This window comes from Setaria italica, chromosome IX (assembly GCF_000263155.2).
Source record: "Setaria italica strain Yugu1 chromosome IX, Setaria_italica_v2.0, whole genome shotgun sequence".
In the NCBI taxonomy this organism is placed as follows: Eukaryota; Viridiplantae; Streptophyta; class Magnoliopsida; order Poales; family Poaceae; genus Setaria; species Setaria italica.
The window spans coordinates 527389-546865 of NC_028458.1; the positions used below are offsets into that span (position 1 = coordinate 527389).

General features: G+C 49.1%; 1 protein-coding gene across 1 annotated transcript; it reads right to left on the reverse strand.

Annotated features, from left to right (window-relative positions):
• Positions 1 to 4958: 4958 nt before the first annotated feature.
• Positions 4959 to 8099, reverse strand: LOC101753396 (4-hydroxyphenylacetaldehyde oxime monooxygenase). Its single transcript, XM_004986061.2, has 4 exons — positions 8087 to 8099; positions 6835 to 7655; positions 6563 to 6733; positions 4959 to 5463 (listed from the first exon to the last, which is right to left on the reverse strand). Exons 1-4 carry the CDS (start codon positions 8097 to 8099, stop codon positions 5014 to 5016), a joined length of 1455 nt encoding a protein of 484 aa, XP_004986118.1. The 3' UTR covers positions 4959 to 5013.
• Positions 8100 to 19477: the final 11378 nt, after the last annotated feature.

Sequence of the window (19477 nt, forward strand, 5' to 3'; positions counted from 1 at the left end):
GGTTTTTCGTCAAGGTTGGCACTTGTATCTTGTCGGCACAAGCACGAGCGGTGTGTCTTCTTCGGGGCAGTGAGTCCTGCTGTCTCTTCCATGTTGATGCCCTCCCTCCCCACCCCATCCAGGAGCTCCCAGTCAAAGCAATAGAGCAGGTTGGCCAGAGTGAATGCCACCGTGGCCACTCCCATGGCCATCCCTGGGCACGTCCTCCGACCGGCACCAAACGGCAGGAGCTCAAAAATGCGCCCCCTTGAAATCGACATCGCTCCCCTCAAACGTCTCCCTCGGCGCTAGTAGCAGCGCCGTCGGGTGTAGCCGTAGTGTTTCCTTCACCACCATCTTGAGGTATTTGAGCTTAGGCATTATGTCGTCCAGCTGTACCCTCTCTTTGTTGCCAGCAACAGCTCTGACCTCTTCTTGCACCCTTTTAAGGACGGCTGAGTTCTTCATTACCTCGGCCATTGCCCATACAATGGTCACCGAGTTCGTGTCAATGCCCCCACCAAAAATATTCTGTAAACTCAATTTGTTTAATTCATGGATGGATTATAACATGCATGCTAGCTATGTATATTTACTGGCTTCGATCACAAGTGTAAATAAGTACTCCATCTCTAATTATTACTCTTGTTTTAACTTGGTTAGATTTATAGATTTTGCTATTCACGTATATATATACATTATATCTAGATGCATAGTAAAAGGTACGATCATCTCATAGAAAGCATCAAGCTCCCCGAACTAGCCTTCGCACTCGTAGCCTCGTCGAAGACTTCGTGGAAGTACCTTCTGTGCGCGAACTGCTCGGTGCCGTAGATGTTCCCCAGTAGCACAGTACCAATGATGCCGTCCATGAGGCCGGAGATGCGATCCTCCAGGAACACTGGTTTGCTTCCAGCAGTGGTGAGGCGGTTTATGAGTTTGTGAACCTACTAATCATGATGCATGGCCCAAAGATTTGGGTTGGTTATAGTCTATCTTCGATTCTTTTCTAAAATACTTTGTGCATTGCAAATTATAGTTTACTTTAGTTCTGTTGTAAACAAGACTTCTTTTAACTTTCACTGGTAGAAAACTCGGCTTTAGTCCTGATTGGTAGAGGTCAAATCTCTCTAAAAGCCATCCGGGATATAGTTTTCGAGATGAAAGAGGGTCCCACCCGGGACTAATTCGAGCCATGCCCGAACAAACTCCCCTACGTAGATGGGAAGGTACTGGATGGTGAAGTAATCATCATCCACTCCACCGGCTCGGCAAGCGAGCTGGAAGTCTTTGAGCCATACACTGAGGTTCGTCTTCCCAGTGTACTTGGCGATGTTGGTGGGCGGTTCGAGGCATTATGGGAACGATGCTTTCTAGATGCGGCGACCAAAGGCCTGCGGTCCCGGGCCGTCCGAGCTGGGGCTTCAGTTGTTGTACCGGTCACTCGATCGGCCGCCACGCCTAGGGTGCATCTCCTTGTACTCCTCGACGGGCCAACTAGGCTCGTGCCGCCAGTGCTCGCCGACGTTTGGTGGACATCAGCGTCGTGCCAAGCCTGGCGTCAAGTGTTGGTGACGCTGCAAGCGTCACGGTTTGGCCCGAGTCGGGCTGCGGCGCGATTGCGGTGCCCTACCCCACTCAATGCGGCTGCTGTGGTAGTCAGACGGAGCGATTCGATTGGTGCAGCCCAAATCCCCGATCGGGCAAGAGGCCGCGTGCCGCCGTCGCGATGCGGAGCTTTCTGCCTGCTGGACGACGGTGGTCTCCACCAGTGCCCGGAGGTTCCAGCGTACACCTGCACTTGCGGGTCGGTAGGCTCAGGGGGGCTACGTAGAAGCTTCGCTGCAGTGGTGATGTTCTGGCCAGCCTGAGCAAACTGTGGGGGGTCGTCCGCCCAGCTAGGATGTTACGTTGGACCTAGCAGGCGCGGCCTCGAGCGTCGCTCACCGGGTTGCGCTTGTGCGGCTCAGAGCATGCTGCTGGGTGCGCCGGCACGGGTGGCTGCTGGGCCTGCCACCATTGTTGCAGCTCGTCGCTGTGTGCCTGCGCCTGCGTCAGGGCCTCCGCGTGGTAGTCCGGTGGGGTGTGAGTCTGCTGAGACTCCACCACCTCCGATGGCTATTCCGGGGCATCCACCATGATGCACTCCCGAGATAGAGAATGGCTAAACGCCAAGATGTTGTCGATGCTATAGCCGTCGCTCTCTATCTCCTCATCGCAAAGGTCGTGGAAGGAGGCGGGAGCGTAATCCGTCATTTCCAGGAACTCGCATGGGTGAGGGGGCGACGTCATGACCCTCCAGAGCCCCTGTGCATACGCGTCTACAGGGGACGCGAGACCACAGGGCAACCAGCCGCATGGTGAGTGTGGCGGAGACAGTGAGGTCTCTCCGAAGAGTTGGCAGAAAGTGTTGATCACTGAGTACATGATAATGTCCACGTCACTCACCGTAGGGTTCGAGCCCAACACGGACTCGATGCAGAGCGCGAGCGCCTTAACGTCGAGATCGTCGAGCAGCTCACGGTCGATGGAGGGAGCTCCTCCTCCTGGGACGCCGGGGCGGGCGCCTACTCACGAAGGTGAAGTACGCCGAGCTGGTCGGCGACAAAGTCCAGACTCTCGAAGTAGAAGGTCTGGGACGGCGCGAAGACGGGTGGAACCCACACCCTCCGAGCGGGGGCACGGGAAACTCCAGCGAGCCAGAGTGAATCGTATCGCTTGAGCCCGCCATGACAAAAGTGGTGGGAAGCTGGGCCATCCGATGACCGAAGACGCAAACGCACGACGTGCTCCACATGGACAGCGCCAACTGTCAGTGCGGAATTGGTTCGACAAATAAATATTAGTAGTTTTACCGTGCGTTAGATCGGATATGGCCTAGCACACAATGACACAGGATTTATACTGGTTCGGGCAACGTGCCCTATGTCTAGTTCAAGATCGGTCGGTCGACTGTATTCCTGAGCCCACGTGCTCGAAGTTTGCAGTGGGGGTACAAACGAGTGAGGGATGAGAAGGTGGTGTTCGAGACCCGGTCGTGCTCTGGTCCGAGTGGAGGAGAGTGACGGGGACTCGAACATGCACTAAGTGTTGGAGAGAGTGTTCGAGTGCGTATGAGCGTCGGAGTGTCTCGAGAGAGCCAGAGAGTCTCCCCTCTCTCCAGGGAGAGATAGCGCGCCCCCCTTTATAGTTCAAGGGGACGGCCTTACAAGTCAGAGAGAGGGAGAGAAAAAGGTGCACGGGTGCTACCAAATCTTGTAAGTGCCCTCGTCGTCGGGTACGGGATGGCCATCGCCCTCCATCCCTGTTCATCTTGTCCAGTCGCTCCGTCGTGGCAGGTAGGTAGCATAGTGTCTGCCTGACATGGCGGGACGACACTGTGTGGTGCGTGCGCAGGGCGTGACAGGGTGCGGTCTTTTGTACGGTAGGTGACCTGAGTGCCTCTCCTTATCCGTTTCACCTACTCCTCGGGTCCACACCGAGCGGGCGTCCCCGGTCGGTCATCTTAGTCGGTCCTGACTGTGTCGGTCGGGGGAGCGGCGTGAGTCGGTCCAGCATATCCCCAGTCGGGGGGAGCTTGATTGGGGTCGGACTGTGATCTCAGCCCCGACCAGGCCTTCTGGTCGGGGTGCTGACCAGGCCTCCAGGTCGGAGGCGGCGGTCGGTGGTCGGATCAAGATCTCGTCCTGGCGTCGCATATCTGGGCCGGCCCAGGTGTGCGTTGTCGCTGTGCCTCTTGTTGGGCCGAGCGTTGCGGAAAGGCGGTCCTATGGGGAACCCTAGGTCTATGGACCCGTCACTCTCATGCCCTCAGATCCGGAAACGGAGGACCAGAACCCAACTCCGACGAGCCCCTATCCGTGGGCATGGCAGTGCCACCTGACGAACAGCATCGTCCCCTTCCCATGCCTCTCTAACTCTCTCTCCCCCTCTCCGTTATTTCCTTCCCAGGTCTCTCTAACTCTCTCTCCCCCTCTCCGTTATTTCCTTCCCAGGTCAAACCCATTAGTCAAACCCATAGACCAAGTAAAGCCCGAGTGAGCCCAAAAGCACCAACAGGCCATTAACGTGCAATTAGGCCCATTAAACCCAACAGGTTTATGTTAATCCATTTTTCAAATTAATTAAATAGCCAAACTTATAACTATAATATCTCAATCGTCTCAACTCCAATTCACATGATTCTTTTTCCTAAATTCTTCTAAAAACATATATTATCTATCCCTCCTATCCTCATCTCCTTTTTTGCTCATTTTATTTTGTGTTTGTGCTTGTTTGTGTTTGTTTGTCTTTTGTGCCGTTGTTGCCATAGCTGATGGAGTGATCGAGAAGGAGAACCAGTTTGGAGGCCAGTACTGTGAGTCGGAGTACGAAGGGCAGGACCGCGAGCCGGAATCAGAAGCCCCGTACCACGAGCCGGAGTTGCCTGAAGGCTTTGAAGACGGCAAGTCCAACCTATTCCATTTTGATCATATTTATCCCAGTTTTCAAACACAACCCGTAGAAGCCTTTTTATAAACCCTAACCCTATACATATATATATATATATACATATATATATACATATATATATATATACATATATATATACATATATATATATGCTCAGAGTATTTTACTACTTGATCTAGTTAAAACGCAGTTGGATAGCCACTCCCAGGAACACACACGAACACGAGTAGACGCAAGAGGATTTTGTGCTGCGATGAAGCTGCAACTTTTCTGTTGTTGTATTCTCTTTTTTATTGACTGATTACAACTGAAAGGAAAATGAGCTCACGAGCGCCTCTCTCGCCGTGACAATGCCACGTCCATCCTCGCGACGCACGACGCGAGAGCGTATCCCGTAGCCCAAAGACTCGGTCTGCTGTGAGCTAGTCTCGCCACGACCTGAACTAACATGCAAGGCCATCACACAACTTGTGGGCTCATGCATGTAACAGACACGACACAAAATAAAGCAACTAAGACACGTACAAGATTTGGCTAACATTGGATCCATAAGCGGTCTTGGTAATATAAGCTGGTCATGACTCATGATCTCTGCCACTTGAACCTGGTCGGCACAAGCACGAGGGGGACCTTCTTGTTGACGGTGAGCCCTCCTGCTTCTGCCATGCTCACATCCTTAGCCGTCATACCATCCGGGAGCTCCCACTCGAAGCAGTGGAGCAGGTTGGCCAGCGTGAACTCTACTGTGGTCATCCCCATGGCCAACCCAGGGCACATCCTACGTCCAGCGCCAAATGGCAGAAGCTCGAAATGCGCCCCATTGAAGGTGACACCATTCCCCGCAAACCTTTCCGGGTCAAACTCCTTGGGGTTGCTCCAGATTGCAGGGTCTCTGCCAATTGCCCACACGTTTACAAAGATCCTTGTCTTGGCAGGTACATCGTATCCGCAGATCTTGATGTGCCGCATGGTCTCCCTCGGAACTAGAAGCGGTACCGCCGGGTGTAGCCGTAGCGTCTCCTTTACCACCATCTTAGGGCCTGTTTGGATCCAAGGGCTAAATTTTAGCTCTGCACTTTTAGCCCAAAATTTAGCTCTTGGGATCCAAACAGGTGGGCTAAAAGTGTAGAATAGCTAAACTTTAGCTCCTAAATTTTAGCCCCCAAAGAGGCCCTAAAAGGGGCTAAAAGTGCTCCTCCCTCCCAATTTCCACACCCTGCCCCTCCTTCCTCTTTCCTCTCCGCGTGGTCCCCCTCCCGCACCCCTCCCTCTCCTCCGCCTCCCACGCTCACCTCCTCTGGCCGGCCCGCCACCTCCGCCTGGCCCCGCCTCCTTCGCTCGCCACCGCCGCCCCGCCTCGCCGGCACCGGCGCCGCCGGCCGCCAGATCTGGGGGCCACGACCGCCGGCAGGAGGGCGGACGGGGAGTTCGCCCGCCGCCGCCGCCGCCTCCGGTGGCGTCGACGGCCATGGGTTTTGCGCGCAGGCCGCCTGCGCCTCCGCAGGCTGCTCAAGCGGTGGTGGCCAGGGGACCGGCTGCGAACTCTGCCTCGTTGTCCACGGCTTCATCGACAACGTCCAGCTCACCGCCGACCTCAGCAGCCTCGTCGCGGCAGCTGCTGTCCGAGACCACCGCGGCCGTCGCCGACGGCAACCGCACCGCGGCCGCTGCTCACCTCGCGGCCCTGAAGATGACCGTGAACCTGCGCGGCGACGCGGAACAGAGGCTGGTGGCCATGATGGCGGCTGCCCTATCCTCCCGCATCGGTCCGTCCTCATCTCAACAACTCGCAGAGCTATGCGGCCCCGAGCAGCGTGCGGCGTGCCAACTCTTGCACGACGTCTCCCCCTGCTTCGGCCTCGCCCTCCACGGCGCCAACCTCGCCATCCTCAACGCCGCGGCCGGGCAGCGCGCCATCCACCTGATCGACTTCGACGTCAGCGTCGCGCAGCACATCGCCCTCATCCAAGCCCTCGCCAGCCGTTGGAGTCATTAATAAGGGCAAATCAGTCATTGTTTGATGAGGACTAAAATTTAGCCCATGGATCCAAACATCCTAGCAAAACTAAATTTTAAGGGCTAAATTTTAGGAGCTAAATTTTAGTCCATGAACTTTGGATCCAAACACCACCTTAAGATACTTGAGTTTGGGCAAGTCGTTCGGCTCTACCCTCTCTTTGTTGCCCACCGCTGCTCTTATCTCGTCTTGTGCCTTCTTAAGAACCTCCGGATTTCGAATCAGCTCAGCCATTGCCCAGACCACCGTGACCGAGCTCGTGTCAACTCCACCGATGAACGCATCCTGAAAGATTGTATGCATATAACGGTTATAAATAAAATAATATATAGCTCTGTAAATCCTGTTTTCTACTGTAAATTTTATATGTTGATGACGTTGCGTACCGATAACATTCCCTTGATGTGGTCTCTAGTGAACCAACTGAAAGTGCCCTCGTGCTCCTTGGTGAGGCCAATAAGGACGTCGATGAAGCTAGGTCCATTGTCCGGTGTGGGGCGGGACGGGTGGAGGTGGCTGTCGATAATCTTGTCGAAGAAAGCGTCGAGCTCCCAAAATACCTTCTCACGGCGGGAGACGAGGCCAGTGAGATGGTCCACAAGGCGACCCAAGACGTTGGGGAAGTAGTCCTCGGCGGAGAAGCTGCTCTTTACAGCCATGGCCTCATCGAACAGATCGTGGAAGTGCTTCTTGTGTGCAAACTGCTCTGAACCGTATATGCTCCCAAGTGCCACCGTGCCGACAATGCCGTCCATGAGCGTGAAGATGTGATCCTCCAGGTACAGTGGTCTCCGTCCTCCGCTGGTTAAGCGGCCGATGAGTTTGTCCACCTCGGCTTCCCTGGCTGGCCAGGTGGCCTGGACGCGGCGCGCGTTGAGGAGCTCGACAACGATGAGCTTGCGCATCTCGCGCCAGCAGTCGCTGTAGGGCGTGAACGCCACGTCCTTGTAGCCGTACGTCAACCGCCGCGCCCCCGGTGTGTCCGGCCGGCTGCAGAACGCGGCGTCGTGCGTCTTCAGCACCTCCCTCGCCGCCTCCGCCGACGACACCACCACTGTCGGCGCGCTGCCCAGCCGGAGCAGCATCACTGGCCCGTGACGCCGTGCCAACTCGCCGAGGCTCCGGTGCGGCAGCGCGCCCATGATCTGGTGCCGGTTGCCCAGGACAGGCAGCCTCATTGGACCGGGCGGCAGGTGGAGGCGGCCCCCTTTGGTGGAGAAGTGTTAGTGCAACAGCTGACGGGCAACAGTCAGCAGCGACATCGTCTGGAGCAGCTGCAGCGTAGGCAAAGGAAGCTGGGCCGCGCCGAGGCAACCGGCCCAGGAAGGCTAACGTTCTGATGTATGGCCCAGAATGGGTGTAACCTGTGTGTGCGTGCGTGAGTCCGCTAGTCATAAAAGGAGGCGCGTGAGAAGGAATAGGCATCGAAAAGAACATCTGTAACAACTATCCTCTGTTCTAAGAACTATCCGTCCGATCCCATCTAAGTTCTTGCTTCCAATCCTAAATTCTCTGCTATATTCCTGCCCTTGCTTCTGTGTTGCTAACATCTGGTATCAGAGACACCGATTCCTGCGGAAAGCCACGTCGATCTGGATCCGCTCCTGAATCACGAACACTTTACTCGCCGTCAGAGACGTCTGGGCGCCATGGATCCCAATACCAAGCTGTTGCTGGATGAGATGGACAAGCGCTTCTCTGCCCTAGATGCCAAGTGGGAGAAGAAGTTTGAGGATCTGGCGCATGCCAAGGAGGGGCACCTAGGTGTTCTGGAAAATGCTCAGGAAGAAATCATATCCTGGAAGCCGTCCGTTGATGCGGCCATGGAGGGTATCAAGCTTGAGCTCAAGCGGCTCACCAAGCAATGGGACCGCTCTGTGATGGAGAGCACTGTGGTTGATGCGGGCTTACTCACCAAGCCTGAGTCGGTGGCCGCGCGCCCACCTGCCGGATTTTCCACCGACGGGCCCAGTGGGCACCACGACGAACTCCATCATCGGGATCAGGGATTTCAGTCCATGGCGACCTTAATTCCTGGCCCGGTCAAGGGTATGACCGATTCTTACTCACATCCTTCACATGCTAAATTCCATGGCTCTCTGTATGATTCCTCTGTTGTGCGGGCTCGGTCTGCTGATCAGGTGCCTCGCTTCGGGGGCAAATTGCCGAAGATTTCGTTTCCTGTGTTTGATGGGTACCACCCTAGATTATGGATCTCTAGGTGTGAGATATATTTTGACATGTTCCATGTAGATCCAGTCGATTGGATTAGGGTGGCTTCCATGCATGTCTCTCCTGCTGTGGCTTGTTGGTTTCAGTCTGTCGAACGGAAATACCCGTTGCTCAACTGGCCTTTGTTTTGTTCTGCTTTGCATGAGCGCTATGGCAAAGATCAGTATCAGTTGCTGCTTAGGCAATTATTTCGTATCAAACAATTAGGTTCAGTTGCCGAGTACATTGATCAGTTTAGCACTTTAGTGGATCAATTATCTGCTTATGAGTCAGTTCCTGACCCATTGTTCTTTTGTACTCGATTTGTTGATGGTTTGCGTGATGATCTTCGCGCTGTTGTCCTTGTTCAACGTCCGTCAGACTTGGATACTGCTTGTGCTCTCGCCCTTTTGCAGGAAGAAGTGGCTGAACCGGCCAAGCGCAAGGACTTTCGTAAACCTGAAGCTGTTTCCTGGGGCAAATATTCTGCAAAGAATCCCTTGCCTTTACCTGCACCACCACCATCCATGGGTTCTGTCAAGTTAACTTTACCTGTGGATCAACGTTCTCTTCCAGCGGCTCGATCAGTTGAAGACAAGGTTTCTGCTCTTCGTGCCTTCAGGCGTGCTAAGGGACTGTGTGACAGGTGTGCTGAAAAGTGGCATCGGGGTCACACTTGTGCTACCACAGTTCAACTGCAAGCAATTCAGTTAGTGTGGGAACTCTTCAATGTTGAGGAATTATAGGCTCCTTCAGAGTCTGGGGTATCTCCGGAGGATCATCTATTTTTAGCCATTTCTGCAGAGGCTGTTTCTGGTGCTGAAGGAAAACGGTCCATGCAGTTGCTTGGGGAGATGAATGGTTGCAAGGTCCACATCCTTATTGATTCTGGAAGCACAAATTCTTTTATCAGTCAACAAGTTGTGGATCACATGCCTGCTTTGTCTCTGTGCTCAGCCAATGTGCAAGTTAAAGTTGCTAATGGGGGTCTCATGGCTTGTGTCTCGGCTGTTTCTCAGGCCACTTGGACAATTCAGGGTTGTGTTTTTCAGCAGCAACTAAAAATTTTGCCATTGCAGTCTTATGACATCATTTTGGGAATGGATTGGTTGGAACATTTTAGCCCCATGAAGGTCCATTGGCGCCACAAATGGATGATCATTCCTTATGCTGGATCTTCAGCTGTTCTCCAGGGTCAGTCATCTGATTGTGATCAGGAGTTGTTGATTCAGATAAATACAATATCTCAGCAGTCATCTTCAGATGGGGTGAGTGAGTTTCATCCTGACATTGCCAAACTGTTAGAGCAATTCCAAGTTGTGTTTGCTTCTCCTACTGCTTTACCTCCTGTCAGGGACTGTGATCATAGTATACCTCTAATTCCTGGGGCTCGGCCTTTTACTATCAGACCTTACAGATATCCTCCCTCACTGAAAGATGAGATTGAATGGCAAGTTGCTGAAATGGTTCAATTGGGTATCATTAGACCCAGTTCTTCTCCATTTTCTTCCCCTGTGCTATTGGTCAGGAAAAAGGATGGCACCTTTCGGTTCTGTGTGGATTACAGATATCTGAATGCTCTCACACTTAAAGGGAAGTTTCCTATTCCTGTCTTTGACCAGCTGATGGATGAGTTGGCAGGTGCTAGCTGGTTTGCAACTCTGGATTTGATTTCGGGTTATCATCAAGTTCGGTTAAAACCAGGAGAAGAATATAAAACCGCATTTCAAACTCACCATGGGCAGTTTGAGTTTCTGGTCATGGCTTTTGGATTGTCTGGTGCTCCTGGAACTTTTCAGGGTGCTATGAATTCCACTTTAGCTCCCTTACTCAGGCGATGTGTTATTGTGTTCTTTGATGATATTCTTATTTACAGCAAATCCTTTGAGGACCACATAACACATTTGAAGGAGGTGTTAACTCTATTGCAGCAACACCAGTGGCATGTCAAGTTATCTAAGTGCAAGTTTGCACAGAGGGAGATTTCTTACTTGGGCCACAGAATTAGTCAGGCTGGTGTTTCTACAGATGAAGCCAAAGTGGAGGCTATTGTTAGTTGGCCAATGCCGACCTCAGTCAAGGAGTTAAGAAGCTTTTTGGGGTTAGCTGGTTACTACAGGAAATTTGTGAAACACTTTGCTGTGATTGCCAAGCCCCTCACTGATTTGCTCAAAAAAAGGTGTGTTGTTTGTGTGGACACAAGATCAGGAGTTAGCCTTTGCTACCTTGAAACAAGCTCTTAGTTCTGCTCCTGTGTTAGCCTTGCCTGACTTCTCTAGGCAGTTTTGCATTGAAACAGATGCTTGCAAAAATGGGGTTGGTGCTGTTCTTATCCAAGATGGGCATCCCTTAGCCTTCATTAGTAAACCTCTGGGAGTTAAAACTCAAGGGCTGTCTACTTATGAGAAAGAATATTTGGCCATTTTGATTGCTATTGAGCAGTGGAGATCTTATTTGTTACATGCTGAATTTATTATCTTCACTGATCAAAAGAGCCTGATGCATTTAAATGAGCAAAGACTGAACACACCTTGGCAGCAGAAAGTTTTTACCAAGTTATTGGGGATGCAGTACAAAGTTGTCTATAAACCAGGGTCTGAAAATCGAGTGGCAGATGCCTTGTCCAGAAGAGTTCAAGAGGGTCCTGCTTGTTTATCTATGTCAGTGGTCTCCCCTCAATGGAGCAAGGATATCATGGAGGGCTATTATGCTGACCCCGCTTCTAAAGCGTTGATTTCCAAGCTAGTAATTAATGCTGAATCTGTCCCTGATTTTTCCTTTCAAGATGGGTTGCTTCGATTTAAAGGAAAAATTTGGCTGGGTCATAATTTTGTTGTGCAGCAACAAGTGATGTAGGCCTTACATAGTTCTGCAGTTGGGGGTCACTCCGGCTTTCCAGTTACTTATCACCGTGTTAAGCAGATGTTTGCCTGGCCTGGCATGAGGAAAGCCATACATACATTTGTGACAACTTGTCAAGTCTGTCAGCAGGCCAAGGTTGAACGGGTTAAATATCCTGGTTTGCTCCAACCACTTCCTATTCCTTCAGGTGCTTGGCAGACTATAAGTTTGGATTTTGTGGAAGGTTTACCACTCTCTGGTGGCAAGACCTGTGTTTTGGTAGTCGTCGATACTTTTTCGAAGTTCAGTCATTTTATTCCCATGAGACATCCTTTTACTGCTGCCATAGTCGCCAAATTGTTTATGCAACATGTGTACAAGCTCCATGGAATGCCTTCTGCTATAGTGTCTGACAGGGACAGGATTTTTACTAGTCATTTTTGGAAGGCCTTGTTTGCTCTTGCTGGAGTTACATTGTGCATGAGTTCCTCTTATCACCCTCAGTCAGATGGTCAGACTGAGCGGGTTAACCAATGCATGGAGACATTTCTCCGATGTTTTGTTAATGCCTGTCCTACTAAGTGGGTGGAGTGGATTTACTTAGCTGAATTTTGGTATAACTCAAGTTGGCATTCAACTTTGGGATTTTCTCCTTTTGAGGTGTTGTATGGTTATGTCCCGAAGCATTTTGGCATTGACTTGCTGTCAGCTTGTCCTGTTGCATCCTTGGAGGAATGGCTTCAAGATAAAACTGTTATGACTGAATTAGTGCAGCAGCATTTATCTCGCGCCAAGCATCGCATGAAGCAGCAAGCTGATAAGCATCGCTCAGAGCGCTGTTTTGAAGTGGGCACTATGGTGTATTTGAAGTTACAACCATATGTGCAATCATCCTTGGCCCCTCGTGCTAATCAGAAGCTGGCATTCCGTTATTTTGGTCCTTTCAAAATATTATCCAAGGTGGGTTCTGTTGCTTACAAATTGGACTTACCGGCCTCTTCGGCAGTGCACCCTGTTTTTCATGTTTCGCAGCTGAAGAAGGCTTTAGCTTCGTCTGAAGAGGTTGCCCAGCTACCTGTGAACCTTGAAGGCCTTCAAATTCCAGAGAAGATTCTTCGCCGTCGCATGTCAGCCGAGGGTGTGCCGCAGGTGCTTGTCAAATGGTCGGCCATGCCTCGTTCTCTAGCAACCTGGGAGGACTTGACACCGTTGAAGCAGCGTTTTCCACAAGCTCCTGCTTGGGGACAAGCAGGTTTTCTTCAAGGGGGGGATGTTAGTGCAACAGCTGACGGGCAACAGTCAGCAGCGACATCGTCTGGAGCAGCTGCAGCGCAGGCAAAGGAAGCTGGGCCGCGCCGAGGCAACCGGCTCAGGAAGGCTAACGTTCTGATGTATGGCCCAGAATGGGTGTAACCTGTGTGTGCGTGCGTGAGTCCGCTAGTCATAAAAGGAGGCGCGTGAGAAGGAATAGGCATCGAAAAGAACATCTGTAACAACTATCCTCTGTTCTAAGAACTATCCGTCCGATCCCATCTAAGTTCTTGCTTCCAATCCTAAATTCTCTGCTATATTCCTGCCCTTGCTTCTGTGTTGCTAACAAGAAGTCTCTTGTTGTTGCAAGAGCGAGCGTGAGGAGAACTAGAAGAAAGAGGGTGGTGACAGGGAGCTGCCATTGCCATTGTTGATGCAAGAAGAAGTCTGCTAGGGCAGTCAAAGACATGGCGGCCACTGTTGATCTCTTAGGTTGAAGGGGCTGCAGGTTTCCTCCTCTCCAAACTAGAGTTAACTATGTGGTACATGTGCTCGGCTTAGTTATGGGAGTGTAATATAAATAGGGCGAACCAAACCTTGCTGCAAGCTTTGGCGTTTTCTTGCTACAAATGAAATGACCTCCATCCTCCGTCGGTCCTTGTGTTAGCTGAAGTAGGGTGGTGTTTGGTTGGCACAAATGTAACGTAATCTGATTACTGAAGGTAACAAATTTCATTACATATGTTTGGTTACGGCGGTTTGTAATCAATTTACACTGTAATCTAATCCCTTACCTAAATAATATATATACAAGCTTGTTATACCCCTCCTCCCCCACTGTAATCAGATACAACACCCATACCGTAATCTGATTACGTTACCAGAGTGCAACCAAACAAAGAGGGTAATCATCCATTCCACCACTAAATACACTGTAATCTGATTCCCTTTGCGTTTACGTTACCTTAGCGCGAACCAAACACTATCTAGATACCATGCATGAGCTCATAGCTACAACTTGGAATATCAATCCAGCTACACATACTTGATATAGATCGATATGATGACTAGCATCGTGCTGGAAGATCTAATACAAGCACTAATTATGATACCTGTCAAAACAAAACCAGGCAACCAAAAAGTTCTCAAGTCAAACAAAGAAACTGAAGTCCATATAAATATATGATCTAATGTAATCCGTTTATTAGCATTGGGATGCTCTAATCAGCTCTTTGACGTCACAGTTAACTCAAATGAATTCCCACTCAACTGCTCCTAAGTATTACGAATATATATATATATATATATATACATATATATATATATATATATATATATATATGACGAACACTGACTTAGCTACCTTGACATCGCGATAGATCTAGCGCTCCCAATGCCAACTGCTCCCTGTATACTTTGAGCCAATCACATTGCATACCAAGCGAGTTGATTAAGTTCCTTGCGGTGGAATGTGCTCAGCTGGCCTGTTCAAGTCTTTAAGTTCAGGTGATTGCACGTACCCATCAACAGCTCAAGGCGCCCGGAGAAGTTCATAGGATCATGTCAAATTTAGTAGCCCGGCAATCGGGGGTTACCCAAGGGGTTGATTTGTAGGTAAGGAGGATTGCGAGACTAAGAACTCGAAGGTGATCATGAGAACGAGAGTTTAGACAGGTTCGAACCTCCGGAGATTAATACCCTACGTCCTGTATTTTGGTAGTTTGTATTGCTTGAGAATTGAGATGCTCTCGGGAGGCGCCCTTGGCTGCCTTATATAGCCTGACGACCTAGCGTTACAAGTCGATTTGAATCTAGTCTAGCTGGTTGTTACATGGAAAGCAATCTGAGTCAGATTACAACAAATATCCCGCAATATCTGGGCTGATTTGAATCGCCCAGCCTCATTGACTTGTGCTCCAAGTATCTTCTTGTCCTTGGGCCGCATGTTTTGGTTGGGTGGACCCACTTGTCAGGACCGGCCAATATCCTGGTCGGTGGGGACCCATGCGATACCCATATCCCTCATATTATATTAGGGTTTGTGCATATCTACGTTCATAAAGATGACTGTGCATGCATGTATATATGAACGTCTAGCAAAAACACACATATTGATCACCAAATTAAATCAGTGGCCCATATCATATCATGAATGCTTATCATGACCGACTTGGCAATGATGTCAGAGATGCATAAGGTGATGCAAGCCTTGTGTTTAATTTTGGCTATTTCTGTTAATTTTGCAAGTTTGTGCATGTGAGAATATGAATATGGCATATGGCATTCTTTGGCATTGGTCCTTGCATTATTTGGATGGTGCGGGGATTAAGAATTGCGCACATACATCAACAAGTAATTGTTATTTGGAAGTATCTAAGGTGGTGTTTGGATCACTAGTTCATGAGCTAAACTTTAGCTCCAAAAATTTAGCCCCTAAAATTTAGTTTGCTGGAGTGTTTGGATCCATGGGCTAAATTTTAGTCCTCATCAAACAATGACTGATTTGCCCTTCTTAATGACTCCCTCCTCTTCCTTTCCCTCCTCTCTCTCCTCTCCCCTCTCTCTCCATCAACTCGCCAGGGACCTCAAGCGGCGGTACGCCAGGGACCCGATGCCGCCGTGCGTGCGCTCCCGCCCCACGTTCCTCACTTCTTCCGGGACACGACCCCGCCTCCATGCGGAGAAGAATAGAAGATGCATCGTGCGCGCAAGAAAAATCTCATCATCCTAGCGGACGCCAAGGATCCGGGGTCCGGCCGGAGCAGACCCGGCCGGCGCGGCCAGGAGCGCCGCCACCCTCGCGGCGCACGCCGACGAGCAGCGGCACCTGCTCCGGACCTACGAGATCACGGCGCGCAAGCTGGAGGCCGAGCTTCGGGCGCGGGACGCCGAGGCCGGCCGCGCCCGCGCCGCGCTCACCGACGAGCTCCGCGCCGCGTGAGGCAGAGGTGGCGGGGACAGCGGCGGCGGCCGGCGAGGCGAGGCGAGGTGGAGACAGCGGCGGCGGCGGGCGAACTCCCCGTCCTCCCTCCTGCCGGCGGCCACGGCCCCCAGATTTGGCGGCCGGCAGCATCGAGGCCGCCGGCGGCAGGCCGGCGAGGCGGCGACGACGGGCGAAGGAGGCGGAGGAGGCGGGCTTGGGAGGCGGAGGAGAGGGAGGGGTGCGGGAGGAGGGACCACGCGGAGAGGAGAGAGGAAGGGGGCAGGGGGTGGAAATTGGGGGGAGGAGCACTTTTAGCCCCTTTTAGGGCCTCTTTGGGGGCTAAAATTTAGCTCCCAAAGTTTAGCTATTTGTCACTTTTAACCTACCTGTTTGGATTCCAAGAGCTAAATTTTGGACTAAAAGTGCAGAGCTAAAATTTAGCCCTTGGATCAAACATGCCTAAGTATCTATCTGCATGTGGGCGCGTGAATCGAACAGCCAAAGGCGAGCGCTGATTGTGATTGATTCTAAAATTAAATTGATTCCAACGCCTGCCGGCTACTTGTTTATTCAATCTTCTCTTGTTGCTAGATTACGAGAATCTTGCACTGTTTGATAAGCAACGACGAGAGGAGATTTATATAGTAGAAGACTTTGACTGAGCAGCCAGCTGGTCAAGATTATCAAACGCAAGCAACCTACCCCTTCCGGTGTAAAACGCAAGCCGCCTCTAGTTTTATATCTTTTACTATGCATAAACGCTCGTATGCATAGCAAAATTTATGAATCTAAAAAGGTTAAAATGACCAATTAGCTGGTGTATGTATTTGAACATGCACTTAGCTCACACTCCAAACCATGCTAAGGGGGTGTTTGATACGAGGTGCTAAACTTTAACAGTATCACATCGGATGTTCGGATGCTAATTAGGAGAACTAAATATGAGCTAATTATAAAATTAATTGCAGAAGTCTGTGCTAATTCGTGAGATGAATCTATTAAGCCTAATTAATCCACCATTAGCAAATGGTTACTGTAGCACCACATTGTCAAATCATGGACTAATTAGGCTTAATAGATTCGTCTCGCGAATTACACTCCAATTGTGCAATTAGTTTTGTAATTAATCTATATTTAATACTTTTAATTAGTATCCAAACATCCGATGTGACGAGTGTCAAACTTTAACATGTTGGAGCCAAACAGGCCCTAAATTAGACCACCGAGCTAGCCTAGCGGTGCTGGTATCCAGAGCGGAGACGGCAAGGCCGCAAGGAGGTGATGAAGGCGCAAAACATCGACTGCTGCAGCCGCCAAATTAAATCAATGGCCCTTCCGATGCATGACGAGCACTTGGTGATGCATTCGGTGACGCACACCTTGTGACGCATTCTTTGTCGCTGGTCCTTGCATTAATTATTTGGACGGCGCGGATTAAAAATACATCAGCAATTATTGTTACTTGCATTATTTGGACGGCGCGAATTAAAAATTAAAAATTGATTCCAACGCCTGCCTGCTGCTTCGTCATTCAATCAGTCTCGATCGCGCACGTTGCGGAGACAATGCCAACTACTTGTTTTTAAATATCTTCTCTTAGCGGTCGTCAATATTCTTAACAGAACACGCCTTAATTCGTGATAGCCTCTGATCTTCTATCATGCCTAAACGTTAGGACGCGAGACAAAGCTCTCCGTAGCATGTGGGTATTTTAGATGCCAAATTTAGCTGGGTATGTTATATTTTGGAATGACATGTGTGGGTAATTTAGAAAAAGATCGGGTTACTTTAGGTTATTTTTTATAACAGCAGAACTGTGTATTTAAATATAAATTTAGTGGGTTATTTTAGACTATTTTTCTAATGGAAGTGATGCATAATTATTTTATAAAATGTAATAGATCCCTCCAGTGGCTATAGTGATTAATTTCTAGGATTTATTTTTTTTAAGGCGTCTCATGCGTTGAGGCTAAAAAGAATATCTAATTAGTAATTGTCTTTAGAAAATGGAATTTTTATTCCAACCTCTGCATACGTTATGCACCTAACCATTTATTATAACAGTATCACCTTCCAGCTGTTTGAGAACGAGATTTCAAAAGGCAATACCAACAAAAAAAAATGATGACGCCAATTAAAAGGTAAGCCTATCAGATGATATCATCCGTGCTCGGCGAAAACATCCATAGCCACAGTCTCCAACATACGACATGCCTTCTTCAAACTCGACGTGTCGTTCTCCTTTTGAAGGATGGTCCATAACTGTGTCCAATAAGTGATCCTAAAAATAATCAGCAATTAAGAATATAATCTTTTATTATCAAAAACTGCATCGTTGCGGCACAACCAAATAGACTAAAAAAATGCACGTCTTGCCACACAAACTTGAGGTCGCATTTTCCAGTTTATTTGTTGGAGCCAAACCTCGAAAAAATCAGCTTCATTAGTTGGCCGTTGTAAACCAAATACAATTTGAATAACTCTCCAAGCAAATCGTGCAACATGACAGCAAAAAAATAAATGATGTATGGTTTCCTTATTGTTACAGAAACAACAAACCTAACAAATACCTTGAATTTGAGGGGTACATTTACCTCTCCGGTTCCGCTTTAAGAGGTTGTCTTTTATTAAAATGACCCCCTTTAGCACAAACCTAGCAAATACCTTGATTTTGAGGGGTACATTCAGTTTCCATATAGATTTATTTAGAGGAAAAGCAATTTGATTTACCAGATGTTTGTACATTGACTACACTGTAAAATTTCCTTGTTTCGTAAGGCTCCATTTAATGAAATCACATTGGTCATCTAATTGCACAAATGAAACTTTTGCAACTAACTCATCTAATTAGTAACAGTAAGATACTTGATATATGAATAAAGTATTCAAAATCATCTTGCATTTTTAAAAAAGAGCGAATAGCCCACATCGTGACCCACTCACGATAGTCTCATTCACACATTCAGTAATTGTATCAAGCACCAAGCACTCACCTGCAAGGTACAAATTCTTTTTAAGTACAATACATCCACCATAAATGAAGTTGCATCAGTTTCACTTTGGTCCAATAAGTATGAAGTTGCATATATGTAGATTCAATTTGATACATGATACATGTCATCACCTACACAATTGCTTTGTGTTTTTCCCTTTGGAGACACAAAACACAATCTACTAGTCTTTTAGAATAAAAATCACATTCAGTTGACACAAGCTAATGGCCTTTCACTATACTAAGCACCATTACGAGGTTAAAAAAAAAGGTGAGGTCCAGTTTTCAATCTAGGAATTTTAGCAAAGAGGTCTAGGATTTCGCCGGGAGGGGAACCTTTTGAAGTTTTGATTGGACATGACATAAGTGCGGGTTTTTGTGCAACATGCCAATTTCTTTTGTATTAACCACGTCTGCAGAATAAGCACTGTATGCACACATAGAACAACTTAGTGTATTGTGGGAACAACATTAGCAATTTTTTAAACTAAAATGAAAGAAATGATGCGCTTTGTATATGATTGATGCACTTTACTTTTTCTTTCAAGAGCACGCAATGCACGCATATTCATTTAGAAGAAGAGAGTAGTAGCGCATGCTGGTCAAGGTTGTTCGTTGACACAACGCGAGCCAAACCGGACACTCTAAATAAATGAACTTTTAGGCAAAACAATGCGCGACCAACGCAACGGATAGATACATAAAGCGAGAAGCACCTAGGTCACATTAATTCCACACCTAGGAACAATGGCCACCCCACTGCTCCCCTCCGAGCTCCTCGCCGGCCTGCCGCAGCAATGGCTGCTCGGCC